Below are 19,133 nucleotides of genomic sequence, written 5' to 3'. Positions count from 1 at the left end.
GCATTTTTACTTAAAGCTGGCTTTTTTCTGATGAAGTGTCTGAACTGAAAAAAGCGATTTACATTGGAAGTAAATGTTTGAAAAAGATCATTCATTTTTGAAGTACTTTTTCCGTTTCGTCATTAATAAAGAATACCAATAGTGATCTTTCACAACTTAGAATCATTTTAAAATTTTGAACTTACAATCTGATCCTTTATCAGAGGTATATTTTATTGAGAGTCACGTATATTTTATTGAGAGTCACGTATATTTTATTGAGAGTCACGTATATTTTATTGAGAGTCACATATATTTTATTGAGAGTCACGCCAATAAAGCCTGTCCTTGATCTGCCTTTGCTGTCTATTCCCCTCTGGATAGTAAGAATGATGATAAACCTTGGAAAATCTTTGGGTTGGCGTAGAAAAATAGAAAACCATACTGCGCGATCAATGTTAGGGCAAAACTGGTTAAACTGTAGCACCAGATTTTTGCAGCCTAAGTTCATGCAATCGCAGTCAAATTCCTGGCGAGTGTAGTTGCTTTAAAAAAATAACATGAAATTTCTCATTTCTATGAAGATTAAAACTAAGCCTTCCAAATAGTTTTAGTTCCCTATTAATCTAGCAGGTAATAGTCTATGTAACGAGAATCGGCGTGTCAACGCCAAATAACATTCCCACTCTCTCGTTTTCACCTTCCGGTTGTCATGGCTACACTATGAACTCTTTCCCCACGGTTCTTGTGCAAATGTTATGTGTTGCCAACAATAAAATGTTTTTAAAGTAAAACGTTTTTTTTTTTTTTTTGTTATTGTTGTTCTTTTGAAGCATAATAATCAGTTACTACTTCGTATCGCTTGAACAACTGTAGGAAAGACTGGTGTTTCATTCACGCATTAACTTCAAGGAACTTCAAAGCGCGTTAAATAGAGTGCTTCAAACACTTCACACTCCCCCCCCCCCCCTCCCCCTCCGCCACAACAAATTGAGTTTTGGTCAAAATGCAACAAGAGCTTCCCAAAAATAAGAAAGTAACAAACCTCTGTGGCAAAACAAGTTGAGTTTTGCTGGAAACTAGGGGGAAGTAAGGAAACATTTTTTTTTCTTAATGGCAAATTGAAAGAAAACTGTTGTTACAAAAAGCGAACATAGAAACAAGAACAAGAAACAAAAGTAAAAAAGAATTTAACTACCAAAATCAAACTATAGTAAGTCTATACAGTTCATCCTGTGCCGAGCTCTCTAATATCTCTGCCACAAGTGTCCCGAGTCCAGCGCAGGGCAGTGACACAAATGTTTCGCGTCCATTTCTTCACGCATGCTGGCAAATAGGACTCGACAAGATTTGTTTTCCGTACAGATGCAGCACATAATGACAAAGTTGTAGATCATTTAACGTTACCCAGGGGGCACCACGAGGAGGTAGATCTATGTTGCTCCCCAGGAAGTAAGGAAACAAGTTGAAAAAAAAAAGTTGTGGTCTAAATGCAAGAGAACCATCACCAAAAGTGAGAAATATATTTTTGAGCAATCATGATTGCTTATTGTTCTCATTTGACTGTTTTGATGTCCTATCTTTTTATTTTCCCACCGCCACCTTCCGCACCCTGTCACTGTCGACCGGCTCCTCACGATGCTGCTCCTATAGCGAAAGCCGTCTCCAGGTTGCATCCATGTCCTACACACACGCGCATACACACACACACACACATACACCCACATACGCATACATTCATGCCTGCACACTGACACAAACACATATGCCTACACACACATACACATACCCCCCCACACACACATACACACATTCATATACACAACTACCCACACACCTATGCCAGCACACAGACAAACACACATGCCTGCACACACATACACATACCCCTACACACAAGCACACATACCCCACACACAAACACACACGCCTACATACACACACTTGTGATTGCGAAAAACATAATTTGAATTCAAGATGTCAAAATTCAAATTAATTTTTTCTTTTTTTTTTTTTTTCAGTCATATTCTATTCCAATGCCATCTACAAGATTGGGACGGTATCCGTGGCCTCCGATGGTCTCAGTTGTGAGAACAATTTCCTCCTGTCTCAGTTGCAAAAGCATTTGGAAAGGAAAATATCAAACAGGGTAAGTTATCATCTGCTCTGACATGTTGTTTCAATGCGGTGGTCTTTGCCTCGTTCCGAAGATATACAGATACAGTGTAGAACTTCTTCAATCCGTAGTAATTGGGACCGGGGGAGTTCGGACTATCAAATCGTTCGGATTATTGAACATTTTATGCTTTTAACACGTCCTGTAAATAACAACGGGGGCGAAAATTTCGTAAACGCTGGTAACACATTTTCTTCGTCTCTCTCTACTAAAAGTAACCGCCGGAGCCAGGAGCGGACTGGGTCCTGCTAGAGGGCACCAACCTTGGCCTCTAGAGTTCTCAAAAAAAAAAGGTGCAAAACTAATAAAAAAGTAAAAAAATTACATTAATTTGAATTTTTGGCATCTTGAATTCAAATTATGTTTTTCGCCATCACGAGTGTGATGTATGCATGTGTGTGAGTGAGTGTTGTGTACGCGCGTGTGCGTGTAGGCGTTCGTGTGTGTGTATATGTAGGCATGTGTGTTTGTGTCTGTGTGCAGGCATGAGTGTGTGTATGTGTGTGTAGGAGTGTGTGAAGTCGTGTGTTTGTATGTGGGTGAGCGTGCGTGCGTATAGGACATGGACGCCTCCGACCAGGAGAAGCGGAAAGCTCAGGACCAGGGGACAGCCGCGCCTGGAGGACGGTGCGCGGTGGTGCTGGTGTGCCTGGTCCAAGCTGAAAAAGGAACCGGAACATCAAGGACGGTCAAGTGAGAACAATAAGCAATTGTGATTGCTCAAAAAAAAGAAAGAAAAAAAAACGATGGTACACAGGTTTACCAGTTTAAAGAAAAGAAAAAAAAAGTGAAGTGAAGTCGCGCAGGTTCGTGAGCGCAGGAGGAGGGGAAATAAGAAAGTTGCACCAAAAAATAAAAAAAATAAGATAAATTTAAAAAAATAATAATAATTTGAATTCTGAAATTTAGAATTCAAATTATGTTTTTCGCAATCACGAGTTGCGACACGACCCTACTCATTGGAACAGAGGTTACTAGAAACAGCTCCTGTCCTCCCAAACCTGCCCTTCCTCCTGGGCGGCTACATGTGTATAGTGGTGTGTGTATGCGCGCATGGTGCGTGCATGGGTATGCTTGTGTGTGTGCGTAGACCTGTGTGCATGCACGTAGGCATGTGTTTGAGTTTGTGTGTGAGTGTGCATGTGTATGAGCGTGCGTGTGTGTAGGACATTTACACCACCGACCAGGAAGAGCGCATTCCGGGAGACAGTGCTCAGGACCAGAGCCCGGTAGGCGGTGGTGCTGCAGAGGCCCCTGGTCCAAGCTGAAAAAGGAACCAAACGCCAGGACGGTCAAGTGAGAGCAATAAGCAATCGTGATTGCTCAATAAAAATAAAGGTGTTCAGGCTTGAGGGTGCATCGGCCCACGGGCCGGCGGGCCAGTTCGCCCCTGGCCAGAGCAGTTCTTTCTTGTATGTTCTCTTGGTTTTTTCAATGATATCCTGATCTGTTCGCTGAAGGAAGTGTGTTACACAGTAAACTCCCGATTATCCGCAGAATAAGGTAGCAAGGTAAACGCGGATAAACGAAAGCCGCTGATAATCCGAATAATAGGTAAAAATGATACTCGTGTATACAATAGCTACAAAAATATGAATAACACTCACACATACATTTCAATTTTAGCTAAAAACGATAACATTTAATGTAAAAAATAAATGCAAAGGCTAAGCTTATTTTATTACTGCAAACAGTTTACATGCAGAGACGAGCAAGTCAATCTAACAGTTTAACTGACACTGATTAAGATCCTTATTCTAAACGAAAACCGGTAGCAATGCACTTCGGATTGACGTTATGACGAAATTACAAATAAATACAAATACAAAGTTGACGACCAGCAACAGGCTCTGGACCCAGCTAGGTCCTAGTCAATTAATTAGTCCCCAATGAAGATCAATGGCCCTCTTAAAGCTATCCACTCCCTTGCTCATTACCGCCTCTTCCGGTAAGCTATTCCAAGTGCCCACGACCCTGCTAAAGTAGTAGTTTTTCCTGATTTCCAAGTTAGCCTGAGATTTAAATAGCTTAAAACAATGACCCCTTGTCCTGCTTTCCCCGCAAAAATTTAATCCATTTACATCTTTCATTTTGATAAATTTAAATAACTGATGAAATAACTGTCCTCGTTGACGAAAATGTGAAAAGACCCATGGATAATCCGAACCGCGGACAATCGGAAGTTTACTGTACTTAGAAAGAACATCACTTAGAAGTGTTCATTAATTTTTAGGGGTATTATAGACATTTGAGTTAAAGAGGTTCGACTAGTATATTGATTTGAAAGCAGTAGTTGAATTGCTTGTTTCAGTGACTGAAAATTTATTTTCCTGGTGACGTGCGTTCAAAAATAATTGCTCTATTTTATAGCTTAATACTTTTTCTAATTTTTTTCGTGTACTATTTTAGGTGAGTCGTGTCTGCCGAAGCAATGTTATTTGCGAAGTGGAAAATATGATAGCTGAATGCGAAGAAGAAAGAGATCGTAAGTTTTTATTTCCCTTGAAGTTACGAATTGACTTTTAATCGAAGTAACTGGGACGTAGTAAAGAGAGATAAAATTAACATGGAATTATTTCTTTTAGGGCCATCTATAATATCACCAGTTCTGTATTTGGGACAGGGGGTCGAAATATTTGCTTTTTTATTGTAAAAATAATGCAAATGTAGTGCTGATGACTATGACATTCTGTGTCTTCTATATTACATTCTGTCCTCGAATTCTGTGCTGAGACTCGGTTGAATTTTTCTTTTCAAATTTTATAGACCTAGCGCATTGAAATTTTACAGACTCTTATGTCATCTCTTCCTCTGTTGGAAGTAGACTGAACTAATCTATTCCCATGAGAAGCGACAACGAAAAAATTCAGCAACGAAGCGGTTTGAAGTACTGCAGCTTATCAATATTAAATTATCATTCTGTTCATTGACAAACTTATCAGTAATAAGATTTAGGGAACTAACAAAAGTGAGAAAAAAAACCTTCTTTTTACTAACATATCCGTGACACTAACCTTTTGCTGTTATCGAATTTTATAAGACAATTCATAATCTTTTTGATTTGTTCTTGGCTGTTTCGTTTAGGGTGATCTATAATAATATCACCCGTGATGTATTTCGGACAAGGAAGACTCCGTCCCTCGAAATGTTTTTTTTTTTTTTAATTGAGACTTGGTTGACCTCGGATGCCTGTAATTTTATGTAAGGATAGAAAACTCGCCGTTCGGTAATTATGCATCCCCTGGGAGGCTTAGGGGAGACATTTGTAATATGAAATGCTCCCAGTTCCTTTATTTTTAAAAGATACATGACTTAAACTACGTAAACTTATTGCATGTCTGTCGATAAAACGTAAGAATGAAATAACGTTTGCTTTTTACTTGATTCCCAGGCATAAAAATGTATTTTGCTCATTCAGTATGCCATTGAGATTTTTTGCTTTGTCTTTGATTTCCATCTCTTGTTTTGTTTCTTCTGATGATCGGGATCAATTGAAAATTCTTTTGCTTCTAGCTGCAATAAACTTATTGTTACGAGTCCGGCCACGTCAAGAAATTCTTTAAATGACGACACAGTTCTTGAGATAAACACAGGAGATTTATTTACAGCTATGTACAAGAAATGTAGTTAACAACTGCTAAGTTAAAACCATAGCAATTTAGCAAATATCAATTCACACCGTAAACTCAACAGTAACACACGTATTTACATCAAAATACGCAAAAACACTGCGCAAAGGCTTCACAGTAACAGAGCTAATACACGCTCTCCAGCGCAACGGCTGAAACGATTTGAGATAGTTAAAAATCAGACTAACTTTCTTCTTCATTTACATGACGCACGGCTATTTATAATCCTAGAGAAGTTTCCACAATATTCCCCGCGATTCGATTTCTTTCTAGATGTTTTCTTTAAATTTCATTCGCAATTTTTGGGAAGGGGACGGTATACTTCATTCGAATATTAGGAGGATGTATATTCATTATAAGAAAATATTTACAGGTTGAGTTACTACGTTAATTTTGGATGAAAATTAATAGAACATATGCCAAATTTAGCCAGATTACAACAAATTAATCATTAAAATAGTTGCTATTCACAGAATTTGTAACAATTTTTTCATTTTCTTCGCAATTTTCTTCCAGGTTTGGAAGAAGAATCCAATTCCATCTTCCGGCGAAGGCGTCATGCCTGGAACAATACAACAGGAGGCGGCTACAGGTACAAAAGGGGTGTTCTCCAACCTCATATTCTGGCGAAATCTTTGGCGATGAACCGTTCATCAAGTTTCGGTACACAGGATACTCCCGTCATAGAACCACCGACCCTCTTGGAGAAAAATCCGCTGCCCGATGTGGTGTACAGTTTGACTTCAGATGCCCCAGGGACTGATGGGGGCGTCTTTCGAATTTCCAGAGGGAACTCTGACCTGAGACCGGAAGTTGGCTTGTTTTCTTCTGATGATGCCGCCCAAAGTAAAATTGAGCTCGAATTTCAACTGAAAGGTAAGTTTCGATATCTTATTACAGTCAAACCTCTCAATAGCAGACACCGTCATCAGGACCAAAGTTTTTGTCCATTAACGGAGAGTGTCCGCTATTGGGGAGCCTGAATTTACGATGGAATTTTAATTTTGTACTTTATAGCTACACATACAGTGCATAGTTCTAAATTAAATTATAATGAGTATTGCTTATATAAGTGAACTTAATTAATAAGTAAATAATCCGCTGAATCTTTCGGGAAAATAAAATAGGAAGGCGTTTGTAAATTGTTTCCTCTAGCTGAACAAAACCAGGTCAAGCACAATTGAGTCAATGTCGATGATTTTCAGCATATTTTTTGTTTTAGATTGTAGCAAGGTAGCGCAATCAGCTACTTTTCACTTAATCTGGCAATACGGTACCGATTCCTCATCAGCGTCTGGTGGGAAAGGACGCGGCGCTGACGCTCGTCTCTCAAAATCTAGTAGGAAGGAGAAGGGGGGGGGGGGATGCCGTTAAGTTGCACAAGAGTATTTTTTCTCTCCCCTGCAAACTGATAAAGCAAGGTACTGTGTAAAAGGAGAAAGATTTTTTTTTTCCTTCTGTTTTTTGGCTGGAATTTCTTGCATGAAATGGAAACAAAACTTTCATAAGCTTCGACTTAAAAGGCTCCTGTTTTCGGAGAAAAAGGGGGTGTTAATCCTCTTATCGGTACTGGTTAGCCCCAGAACATTGTAAAGGAGTAGAAAAAATGCTTACCACAAAAGCAGTACTGAGCAAAAACTTACCAGACGCAGGGGTCGAAGTAGTCCTATATATCCTATATTTCCTATATTTTCAAAAAAAAAGCCTCAAAATCGTCCTATATTTCCTATATTTTTCAAAAATGTCTTATATTTCCTATATTCCCGTTTTATACCATATATATCTTTTAAAAAGGACTGTAAATAAACTTACTGACATCGGATTTTTCGCTGAAAGTACGTGCCCAAACAAATTTCAAATTAAAAAACTCAAATGACTAAATTCTGCATCAGGCAGCTACAGCAATGTGACGTCACTCTATAGTGGGTGGAGTTTCGAGAACTAGTGCTGGTTTAGTATAGTATGGTATAGTTGGTTTTAGAATTTTGCATTTGGGAGGGGGGGGCAACAACCGTTTGTTTTGTTTTCCATCATGGTTTTTGTTTTCGTTGGTATATTTTTGTGCTCGGTGCATTTTCTGATCGGAATGTTCTAATTTTCTTTTTGCAATCTTTTCTTTTTGTGGAATTTTGGGATCATGGAATGGTTAATTCCTTATGATGTTAAAACGTAGTTTGTTGTAATAAATGGAATTATAATGGCGAAATCGCATTGCTTAACAACATTTCGTGTGGAGTTGTTGAACCAGGAGGACATTAATTCTTCAAATTTTGGTGCATGGTGCACTAAAGGAAAAGATGATTTTACCGCTTTTTGCCATTTTTGCAACTTTTCAGTGCCCATAAACAATAGTGGATTTTCGCAATTGAGGCAGCATGCTAAAACATTCAAGCATAAAGAAAACCCTGAAAAACGTCAGAAGGATCCTTCCCGAGCTCTGTTTGTTCTTAATACAAAGGGTGGGGTGGTGGTAAAGGGTTCAGTTTAGATATAAAATCTAAGAGCAGTGGAATTAGTACTTGGGTCATGAGTGAGGAAGAAAAAATAAAAATTATCTTTGTTCAAATTTTGGTTAGTTATTTAGTCTGTAAAATACACTTTTTTCAAAAATTATTCTTTCAACTACAGGAAAGTCATTATAGATGTAAGGTATTTTGTTTGAAGTTTTTTTAAAACAAAATCATTGATAAAAATAGCTGAATAATATATGATATGTATTATTTCTTTTTTCATAGCAAAAATATTCATATAATGTGTCCTATATTTGTCCTATATTTTTTGTGGAAAATGTCCTATATGTGACAAGTCGGTCACTTCTACCCCTGCAGACGCAGAAAAATAAAACGAAACTCAGCTGATTTAGTGTCCGCTAACGAGGAGTGAAATACATTATACGCCTATCTCGAGGGTCTGGGGATTCAGAAATTGTCCACTAACGGGGAGTTTCCGTTAAGGAAGGTTTGACTGTATTTGAAATGGTTTTGATTTAAATGTGTTTTAATCATATCTGTGAATGATTAATCAAATCTGGAAGTTTTCACCAGTATGGTATGCAAAAGTTTTCTAGTTTAACCAAAAGTATCATTTTTTAGATGCAGCACTGTTTCATTGAGTTTAAAGATTCAAATTTCTTCATGGGTGTTTCAGAACGATATGGAAGTACCCGACTTCAAATGTTGTAATTCATAATAAATAATTCCAGAACAAACCGATACAGCGATGTTTTATGTAACTCAAAGAAATAAAACAAAAATGTATGTCGTAAATATTATCAGTTGGGTACTTTTCCGTTGCAAGTACTGTGCTTGGGGAATTTTCAATCATGGCGATTATTTCTTATTTTATTTGTGGTCACCATATTTGGTCAAAGTTCGACACAGAAACTACTTTTCTGGAGATATTATACACCCCGAACTAAAATTTTTGTGAGGGGAAAAATTCTCATTTGCCGAACGAAATTACAATTTTACCGAATGATAAAATATTAGCATGCACAGTGTGCACATATATCATACATACACAAAATCTAATGATAAGGAACATTAGACATTATTAAAAACAAATTTAAAACAAATTAAAAAAAATATAAAAGGATCTAGATGTTACAATATTGTCTTCAAATTTGCCGAATCTTTAGCAAAATTTGTCTTATAAAGATTTTTTTGGAATATTGCCGTATTCTTCCTTAACTTCTCATTGAGGCGCCCCTGACCATGCATTATTTTGTCTTTTTAATGGACTTTTTAAGCAAAACAAGCCATTTAAAAAAACTTAGTCATTAAAAATGAAAAATAATCAGCCAGAGATTTAAAATAAAGCATTGATAAGTAAAATAAACCACCAAATAAAAAACCCAAACCATTAAATATGAAAAGTTTCATTAAAATTATCCACCCATTAAATAAAACATGAAAAATTCCATTCAAATGCAAAACAACCCACCATATAACTTTATCAAGTCATACGTTCCATTAAAATCTAAACAGGAAGCATGAAAAGCAAACATGGCGGCGATGTAAACGATGATTTCTGCTTCTTAAAAAGAAAGAAAAAGTCGCCAAATGCCATCAAAATCGAAATGTACCATCAGTAATTACTCCACCAAACAAGTGTAAACAAATCTTTTTTATATTCTAAGGCAAGATGGCTGAAACTTCCGAAGAGCGCAGAGAGCAAAATTCCTTGATGACCAGTGTCCAAGAGGCCATGCAGTTTCTGCAAGACGCAGCTCACAACGGAGAGCTGGACATCTCCCTCGGCAACAAACGACTTCATGTGGAATACGTCAAATTCGATACCCACGACCCCATGTTCGTCTGCGAGCCTGGAACGGTTGCCAGAGGCAATATCTGTCGTAGGTATTTGAGTGTAGTTTGGATTCTTGTTATTCTGTACTTAAATCTGTACATATTATATGATTTTTTTATGAAGTGTATTATTATGTACATTGCTCAAAAGAAGTAAAGGCTTAACGTTTTGTGTGGATAGTGGGACTGGAGCATTGTTTATCTTTATATGGGATTGATTGATGATCAACATTCATGGTAGTCTATTTAAGAAAAGAATAATACATGGTTGGCAGGTGAAAAAATGCTTTTAGATTTGCTTTTAAATAGAAAAGGGGAAAAAAAACACACACAATTTGTACATAGGAGAAAATTTGAATAAAAAGATGTGATAGAGAAGCGTTTTCAGTTGATGGTAGGGTCACTTCAGATAGCCCGAAATATTGACCATCTTTGAAGCATGGAGCCAATGCAACTACCAATGAAGAGCTCGTTCCACCAAAAGCGATTTTTCCAGTTATTGTAGGATTTATGAAGGCATTGGGTGTTTAGTAACCGGTCTGCCTCCTTGAAAAGAGATGAAATGGAATGCATGAAGACTTTCACTCGAGAAACAAGTCTCCCAAATCGCGTGATAGATTTTAAGACAAAGCATTGGAAGAAATCAGGTTTCTTTCGTTAGTTTCACGCAAAACGTGTCAACCATTCGTCGTTGTAGAGTCACGTGACTTGAGGTCTTTTCATCCACTTTTGCTATGTCAATGATTGGATTCGCTCTCTCCATTACTAATTCCTGCTCCAAGGTCTGCCTATAGTGTCACAGAAACACTTGAACGTGTTCATGTCCACTCATGCTCGCCATTCCATTCATATGATTCCAGCCTTGAAAAGGAAATCATTCACTACGTTAGTACGATGTGGCTTGCAGTTGTCGTCCATTAACATGAACTCACTGCTAATTTTTGCAGCGTAAGGGGCTGCTATAGGTATGAGGTTCTCATCCCTGCATCAGAAACCTGTCAGAGCTCTGTTTTGAATCTTGAGGAGATCTTACAGCCGTCATGGGCGATGTGAGCGTAGACCATCACTTCCTCACTATACCAAACCTAACACTTCTTGCATGCAGGCATTTTCTATTGACTCATTTCCTCCATGTGAAAATAAGCTTATTATGAGCAGAAGGACGGGAATGGTGAAGCTGAACAGAAAAACGGGACTCGTCAGATTACAAGATATTGCACCATTCATTTCTTCTTCAGTTCGCATGTTCTGTTGCACTCTGCTTGGGAGAACGACGGTGGCTTGCTCTTAAGGTTACACATAACATGGTTGGAGAGAATACAGACAGCCGTTTTCGGACAAGCTGAGTGGAAAATGTTGTGCTAGTTTGTAACCGAGAGGTGTTGCTGAAGAACAACGTTGTTCATTTTTCGATGGCTTCGAGCCGCTGACGTTTGATCTTCAATAAGTATTATTTCACTCTTATGACCTTGGCCAAGGCATCGGCCTTCATTTCCAGTATTCCATGGAGGTGTGCCCGAACTTGAACTTATGGGAGGGCAGAAATTCTCAATTTGCGAATGGTACTTCAAATTTCGCCGAATGATGATAATTTTGCCGAATAGAGCTCCAACTTTTGCGAACGACGGTATTTTTGCCAAAGAAAGTTGATCCTTTTTGACAGCCCGCCCCCACTGTGTGTCTTTTAGCCCTTATCCACCCCAGCAGACCGAGAGCTCAATAATCAGCTGTATAAGTGCTCTCTTTTCAGAAAAATGTTTTTCTCATAGACAACTTTTTTGTGTAGCCAACTTTTGTTCTATTAAGAGCAAAAAAGATCAGCCAGTCCGAAGAAATACCAAGAAATTTTTGAGATCGGTGCCGTATGCAATGAGGAATAGAATCAGGGGAGCACCGAATATAAACTCCTGTTTGTGAAAATTGCAACACTAAGAAGGACTTACACGAGTGAGCTGAAAATTGCCGGAAATGTAAAGTAGGACATGATATGCAAATGATTAGAATTCAGACCGGTAGCGCATGCGTATGCTGAGCAGCGCCCTCTGAACGGCGGATCGAACCGAATATAAATAGACGGCTGTAGCGAGGCGTGTATGATAATCGGTGGTTATATGCTAGAGTAAACGTTAACTGAATCTTTATTATGCCTATTCGACGAAAGAAAGCGAAATTTGAGCAAATTTCGGAGTTTGAACGGGGCAGAATCGTTGGCCTTCGTGAAGCTGAATTGTCTTATCGTGCAATAGCCGCTCGTGTGCAGCGTAACAGAAGCACAATCATGCGTGTTTGGAAGCAGTGGACGGACGAGGGTCGGACAGCTCGGAAATCCGGGAGTAGACCCCGAAATGTGACGTCAGCTCGCGATGACAGACACCTGGTGCATATGGCGCTGACGGACCGCACTTCTAGACAATTGACAGCACAGTGGTCAACAGCTACAGGTGTTTCATTGTGTGCTTCATCAATTCGGAGACGTCTGCTGCAGCGTGGGCTCGCGCAAGGATTCCCTTATACAGGATTCCTTTCACGCAAAACCATCGCCGTCTGCGGCTACAATGGGCCAATGTGCATAGGAGCTGGCGTGCTGATTGGCAGCAGGTCTTCTTCTCTGACGAATCCCGCTTCAATTTGTGGCACCATGATTGCCGAATTCGAGTCAGGCGTTATGCCGGTGAACGGCATATTCCGGAGTGCATTATCGAACGCCACAGAGGACGAACACCCGGAGATATGGTCTGGGGTGCCATAGCATATCATGGATGATCACAATTGCTACGAATTGTGGGCAATTTGAATAGTACCCGATACATAAACGAAGTTTTACAGCCTCAAGCTATTCCTTTCCTGCAAAGGTTGCCAGGTGCTGTATTCCAGCAGGATAATGCCTGTCCACATGTCGCCAGGACTGTCAAATCCTACCTTGATTCGCAGCAGGTACAGCTTCTTCCTTGGCCTGCATATTTCCCGGATATGTCACCGATTGAACATGTGTGGGATTTCGTTGGTCGGCGTCTCGCTCGTGATCCTCGTCCTGTTGCTTCGACAGACGAACTTTGGTTACGCATACACGCAATATGGAATACTCTTCCGCAGGCAGATATTCAAACTTTGTTTCACCCCATGCCGAGTCGTGTAGCAGCTGTTATTGCGGCGCGTGGTGGCCACACAAAATATTAATTTCTATCTCTTTTCATTGTTTGTTTGGTTTGAAAATATAATCGTTTATTTGTACCGTTACCACTCAACTGTATATAAAATTTTTAGGGGGGAGGCATGCCGAAGAATGCCCTCACCCCTACTAGCGAACCTACGATTTTAGTACGAAAAATTTCTGAAACTGTTTGAGTGTCAAAAAAAAAGAAAAAAGCTCCAAATCGGTCTTGAATAATGCACCTTTTAAAAGGGAAAACACGTTACTAGTTGATTTCATAAGCAAGAAAAAAAAAGTAGATCACAAATATTTACATAATTTTTTTAATAAATTGAAAAAGAAAAAAACTGCTATCTTTTACATTTTATTCATGAATTTGTTTGAGAACGGTTTGGATGGATAATGCTGTCGATGATTTAGGGGAGGTCATGACCCTCCCGTTGTGTCCACCCCTGCCTGTATGTATAAAATAAATAAATGTCTCCAAATTCGCCGAATCGACTGACAAGATTTTCCAAATGAGGACATTTTTGGAGATCCCCGTGACTAACCAACGGAGTTCGGAGAGCCCCTGATCAAAACTTTTACCCCGAAAAAACTATGAATTTCTTGCACTTCTGGTGTGTAAGTAGGATAGAATATCATGCTTTCACTTATATATTGTAACGGATCCGGTGTGACTTCCAACTTTCTTGAAATAATGACACAGTTCTTGAGAAAACCACAGGAGATTTATTTACCCTATGTACAGGAAAGATTGTCAACAACTGCTAAATTAATCATCAGCAATTAAGCAAATATCACTCAACACCGTAACCTCAACGGTTACACACGTATTTCCTTTCAAATACGCAAAACAAAACAGCGAAATGCCTCGCAATAAACAGAGCTAATACACAGAGCAAAATAAATGCTCTAAGCCCAACGGTTCAGACGAGACTGACTTTTTATCATGCGGCGGCTATTTATTAACATCGAAAAGTTTCCACAATGTTCGAAATGCTTCTGGAAAATCGTAGCGTAGACCGTTATCTTATTTTTTTCCATTCACAAATTTTATCATTCAGAAATGAGGGGACCGTATACTTCAGCCGAATGTACGGGGGCTGTATATTCATTACAGGAAACTATTTACAGGTTACGTTACTACAATAAATTTTAGATGAAAGATAATTTAATAAACGCCAAATTTAGCTAGATTACGACAAATTGATCACAAAAATAATTACTATCTACAGAATTTGTAACAATATCATCCTTTTAGTGAAGTGTCCTGTTGGTACCTTCTTCAATGTGGTCTCCGAAACGTGCGAGGCTTGCCCACTAGGAACATACCAGTTTCGAGAAGGCCAGTTTTCTTGTCTTGTTTGTCCGGATCGAACATCAACCACAACCGGACAGTCGAAAAGCGTTGGGGAGTGCAAAGGTATTTGAAGACTATATTTACTAGAGACGTACCGAGTACTCGGTAACTACTCGGTACTCGGCCTACTCGGCCAATTTGCCGAGTACTCGGTACTCGGCCAAATTCTGATCAGATACTCGGCCAATACCGAGTAGTTGCAAAAAATTGAATATTGTCCAAGACAGATACTAAAATTTATAAAAAAAGAGCAAGCATTATATTCTGCAATCATTTACAATTAAAATTTATAAGTCAAATTTAAATTTTGAGAATAATGAAGTTTGTAATGCTTCAATGGAATAAATCTTTATTTTAATGTCCCCAAAGTTAATAAAACTTATTTATTAAAAATTACGCAAAAAATGTAAGTATAGAAAATATGGAATTTTTATATTAAAAATGGATTTTTGCTACAAACAAAAATTAGTTATAAAAAATGTAAAAATACCTTTGCTTAAAAAATAAAATAACCTTAAAAGTACAGTGCAGGAACTCTGCAGACACGTGTTTTGGCATTACAAGGAATTCCTTTTTCAATGCACAAAATGGGGGCTCGTAGATTTAAAGGCATCCGACAAAAGTCGTATTTTTTTGTTGAATGTCTTTACATTCTTTAGCTCACATGTTATGCACTGAAAAAGACGTTTTTTGTAACGGGGGGGGGGCAGAAACACGTGTCTGGAGTGTTCCTGCACATTTGTTTTATCTGCTTTTAAAAATTATTTATGTTTGGCAGATTAGAACTATAATTGATTGGTATACAGTGAAACCCCTCCTAACGGACACCCCTCAAAGGCGGACACCCCTCTTATGCGGACAATTTTTAATTCCCCAGTTCCAATGCAAATAACATTATTAAACTCCTGTCCTGCGGACACCTCTATATTGCAGAAAAAAAAATTTGTCCTGTTAGTGTCCGCATTAGAGGGATTTTACTGTAATTTGTTTTAATTCCAACTTGATTAATCATACCTTTTATTTATTTATTTTTAGTTTAAAAAATTATTTTTTTGTAAAATTTTTGACACAAACAAAATTGTATATATATAATGCGTAATTAAATTTCAGCAGGAATTTAGTTTTAAAAACTATTATATGGACAAGGAGGTTTATACTACTATTCCAATAAGTTCAAAATTCATCACATGTGTGTCGGTGGTTCTTCTTAAAACATAATTGGTACTTGGAACTCGGCCGAGTAGTGAAAGGCCGAGTACTCGGTAACTCGGTACTCGGCTACTCGGCCAAAGTGCTACTCGGTACGTCTCTAATATTTACCATTGAGAAGAGATATAATAAAGGGAGTTAAGACTTTCATTCGGTGAAGCCCATACCCCAAGTCACGTGACAGATTTTAAAGCAAAGCATTGGAACAGGGTTGGGTTTTGGACTGTCCAAAACTGGTTTAGGACAGGACAGGTGGTTTTTACCGACCAAAAGTGTCCGAAACTGTCTTAAACTGTCCAAAACTATGCTAAAGCTAAAGCAGTGTAATCTAATCAATTATTATTTACTGCACTATTTGTTATGCATAAATATAGTTATTAATGAGGTTTAATTAATGAGTATTTGATATTTTTCTCAAAAATGTTAATTTACAAAATATTTTACTTAAAAAAATTGCCAGTAACTATTACATAAAACTTCCTTATGTAACAGTTGGTAGAGTTATGAAAGAAAAAACACCACTACCAAGACAACTAATTTCAATTCTATTTATAACTCAAAGGAATGTTATTAAATGTGCAATATTTAGGTGCAAAAAAAAAAAAAAAAAAGCTCAATAACACTTTCTTTTGCACACATGAATAAATGTCAAAAAATTTGGTTTATAGAAGAAAAAAAAACCTCCTGCGCACAAATTGAAATTTTTAAGGAAGAATTTAATTTCTACGTAACTAGATTAAAATCAGCCGCAAAAATAAGTTATATATATATTTATACTTGAATGTTTACATTGAATAGATATATTAAATAGTTTAAAAAAAAATAATTTTGACACATTTTGTTCTGTTTCTGATATTTTCTTACAGAATATAGTTTCTCAAAAAGTAGTTTTGGACACAAGGGTTTTGAACAGGACTTGTTTACCCTTTCATTCGCACGCATGCATAAACATAAAGAAATTTGGTTACTAATGTTGAAAAAAAAAAAATACCTAAATTAACTCATGCATACCAATTGAAATTTTAATCAAGAATTCAACTTCTATGTAACTAGATTAAAATCAGTTGCATAAATAAGTTGAATGTTCTCATTGAATAAATGTTCAATATAAAACATTACTTTGATACATTGTATTCTGTTTTTTTATGTTTTATCACAGACTTCAATTTTTCTAAAAATAAAGTTTTGGACACTTTTGGACACAAGGGTTTTTGGACAGGACGGTAAAAACCAGGGTTTTTACCGTGGTTTTTACCCTGGTGTCCAAAACCTTGCCAACCCTGCATTGGAAGAAACCAGGTTTCTTTCGGTTGTTTCACGCAGAACGTGCTAACCATTCATCGTTGATGAGTCACGTGACTTGGAGTCAGCTTTTGCTAAGCCAATGATTGGACTAGCTCCTTCCATTTATTCCTGCTCTAAGATATTTACACTTATTTTACTTGCGTACTAAATATATATCACTGCCAATATATTTTTTTTTTTAACCTGGAGCTTAATATGTCCTTTATTCCCTGATTGAAAGATTTCACCTCCACTTTAGTAGACAGGGTGAATTTGACCTTACCTGCCAAATGAAAGGGGGTGACAGAAGAACCCAAGTGGAGTAAAGAACCACGCATTATCTTGTCCAATGCGTTACCGTAACCGAGTTAAGGTAGATAGCAGAAGAATGAGCTAAAAAACAAATTTCTAAGAAGATTGATTTTTAAAATTCCTTTAAAATCTACACACAAGATAGGTATATATATGGAAAGAGTTAGAAAAACCCTATAAAAGGACACTTTTTTCATCGAGATAGTTAAAATTTTCATAGAACTGCAAGATTTGAAAAGTTCGAAGTACTCTTAAGTTAAATTGGCACCGAAATCTGTTAACAGCATTTTCGCAAACAATCGTTTGAGCTACAACCGGTTCAGGGCAGTCATTCCAAGCTCGTCAGCTTGCGAGATCGAGATTTTCGCTCACGTGATCGGTTGTGACGTAGAAGTGTCGCAAAGTAGCATTTTAATCTACTCGAACTTAGCTTGCGGCTAGGTTCGAGTAGATAAGAATACTACTTTGCGACATTTTTACGTCACAACCGTTCACGTGAGCGAGAATTTCGATCTCGCAAGCTGACAAGCTTGGAATGACCGCCAAGTCCGCCAAAAAGTGATCCACCATAACTTTCATATAATATCACAGCATATCATATTGGGGTTCAAGTTCGGCAAAAATTAAGCCTTTTTTTTTGAAAGATTAAAATCGGCGTTTATCAAAAAAGGGGACTAGTAAACGTGTCAAAGCCTTTTGAGTGCAAGATCCCCCTGCAAATTTCTACCTCTATCTGTTTTTTGAACAAAATACCATTTTTATACATAGTTAAGATAAGATGAATGTTTTTGCCGTCTTGTTTGTCAAAGTAAAGCCGAACGTGGACGTAGGGGGAATTCGTGCCGCCATCTTGAATTCTAAGTTCACTTTCATAGTTTTTGTTTCGTAACGCAAAGACTATTTACTTGCTAGTAAAAATATTCTTTAATGAATTAAAGAGCATAAAATTACCTTTATAAAGGTATTCTTATCGTAGCTGCAAGAGGTGCGGAGATATTTAATTTTAAAGTCCGGTGATTTTTTCGAAAAGTGACTACTTTTCCCGATATTTTTTATTTTCTGGTCTCTGCGAAAGGCCCGTTTCGTTTTAGCTGTGAGTCTGGATCAACATTCACGAACTTTGAAATTAAATATCTCTGCGCAACTGAATGTTTTATCTTATGTTTATAGCATATCCTAGAGATTATTTTTGACAAGATATCTTTTATAATAAAAAAAAAGTTGTTGTTGTTGTTGACTAGTTCCTCCTGTCTAGCCGCAGACTAGACCAGGTCTATGAGCCCAAGAGTCTTTAAGAAATTGTACACTAGGAAGGACTGGAATGGATGTCCTCTATATCAAGTCCTGCACAGTATAAAAGATGCTCCAGAGGTACCCGCACTAATTTACATTCAGTACAAGTCTCATTAAAAAGTTGTTGACAAAGCTGCAAAAGTGCACTATAATGAACGCTGGAAAATCCGTCTGCTGGTGTGTATTTACTTGTGCACTCTGTTCATAGACCAAAAGTAAACAAAAAGCTTTCCAGAAGGTTTGCTGCAATGCCACTTTTAGGGATTTTCTTTTGAATAAAAAATAAGTTAATCCTCATGCATCACCTGCTTGGCACCAATTTGTACGTGTCCAGGCCAAGCCCGTGATTGAAGTCGCCAAATGGCGCTATTCTTTGTTTACATGTAATCTATCTTTCCCGTGAATGAAGTTTAGTGCATGTACCCGGCAG

At 37.8% G+C, this 19,133-nt stretch overlaps 1 protein-coding gene across 1 annotated transcript in view; it reads left to right on the top strand.

Moving 5' to 3' along the window:
- The window catches only part of LOC129229725 (sushi, von Willebrand factor type A, EGF and pentraxin domain-containing protein 1-like), a 139,194-nt gene that overhangs the window by 50,648 nt on the left and 69,413 nt on the right, over positions 1-19,133 (top strand). Inside the window, 5 exon segments of the mRNA XM_054864091.1 lie at positions 2,001-2,128; positions 4,565-4,640; positions 6,301-6,660; positions 9,923-10,138; positions 14,507-14,668. Coding sequence (XP_054720066.1) covers positions 2,001-2,128; positions 4,565-4,640; positions 6,301-6,660; positions 9,923-10,138; positions 14,507-14,668 — 942 coding nt within the window.

Source organism: Uloborus diversus, chromosome 9, assembly GCF_026930045.1.
Source record: "Uloborus diversus isolate 005 chromosome 9, Udiv.v.3.1, whole genome shotgun sequence".
Taxonomy (NCBI): Eukaryota; Metazoa; Arthropoda; class Arachnida; order Araneae; family Uloboridae; genus Uloborus; species Uloborus diversus.
This window is presented reverse-complemented; position numbering and strand designations above follow the sequence as displayed.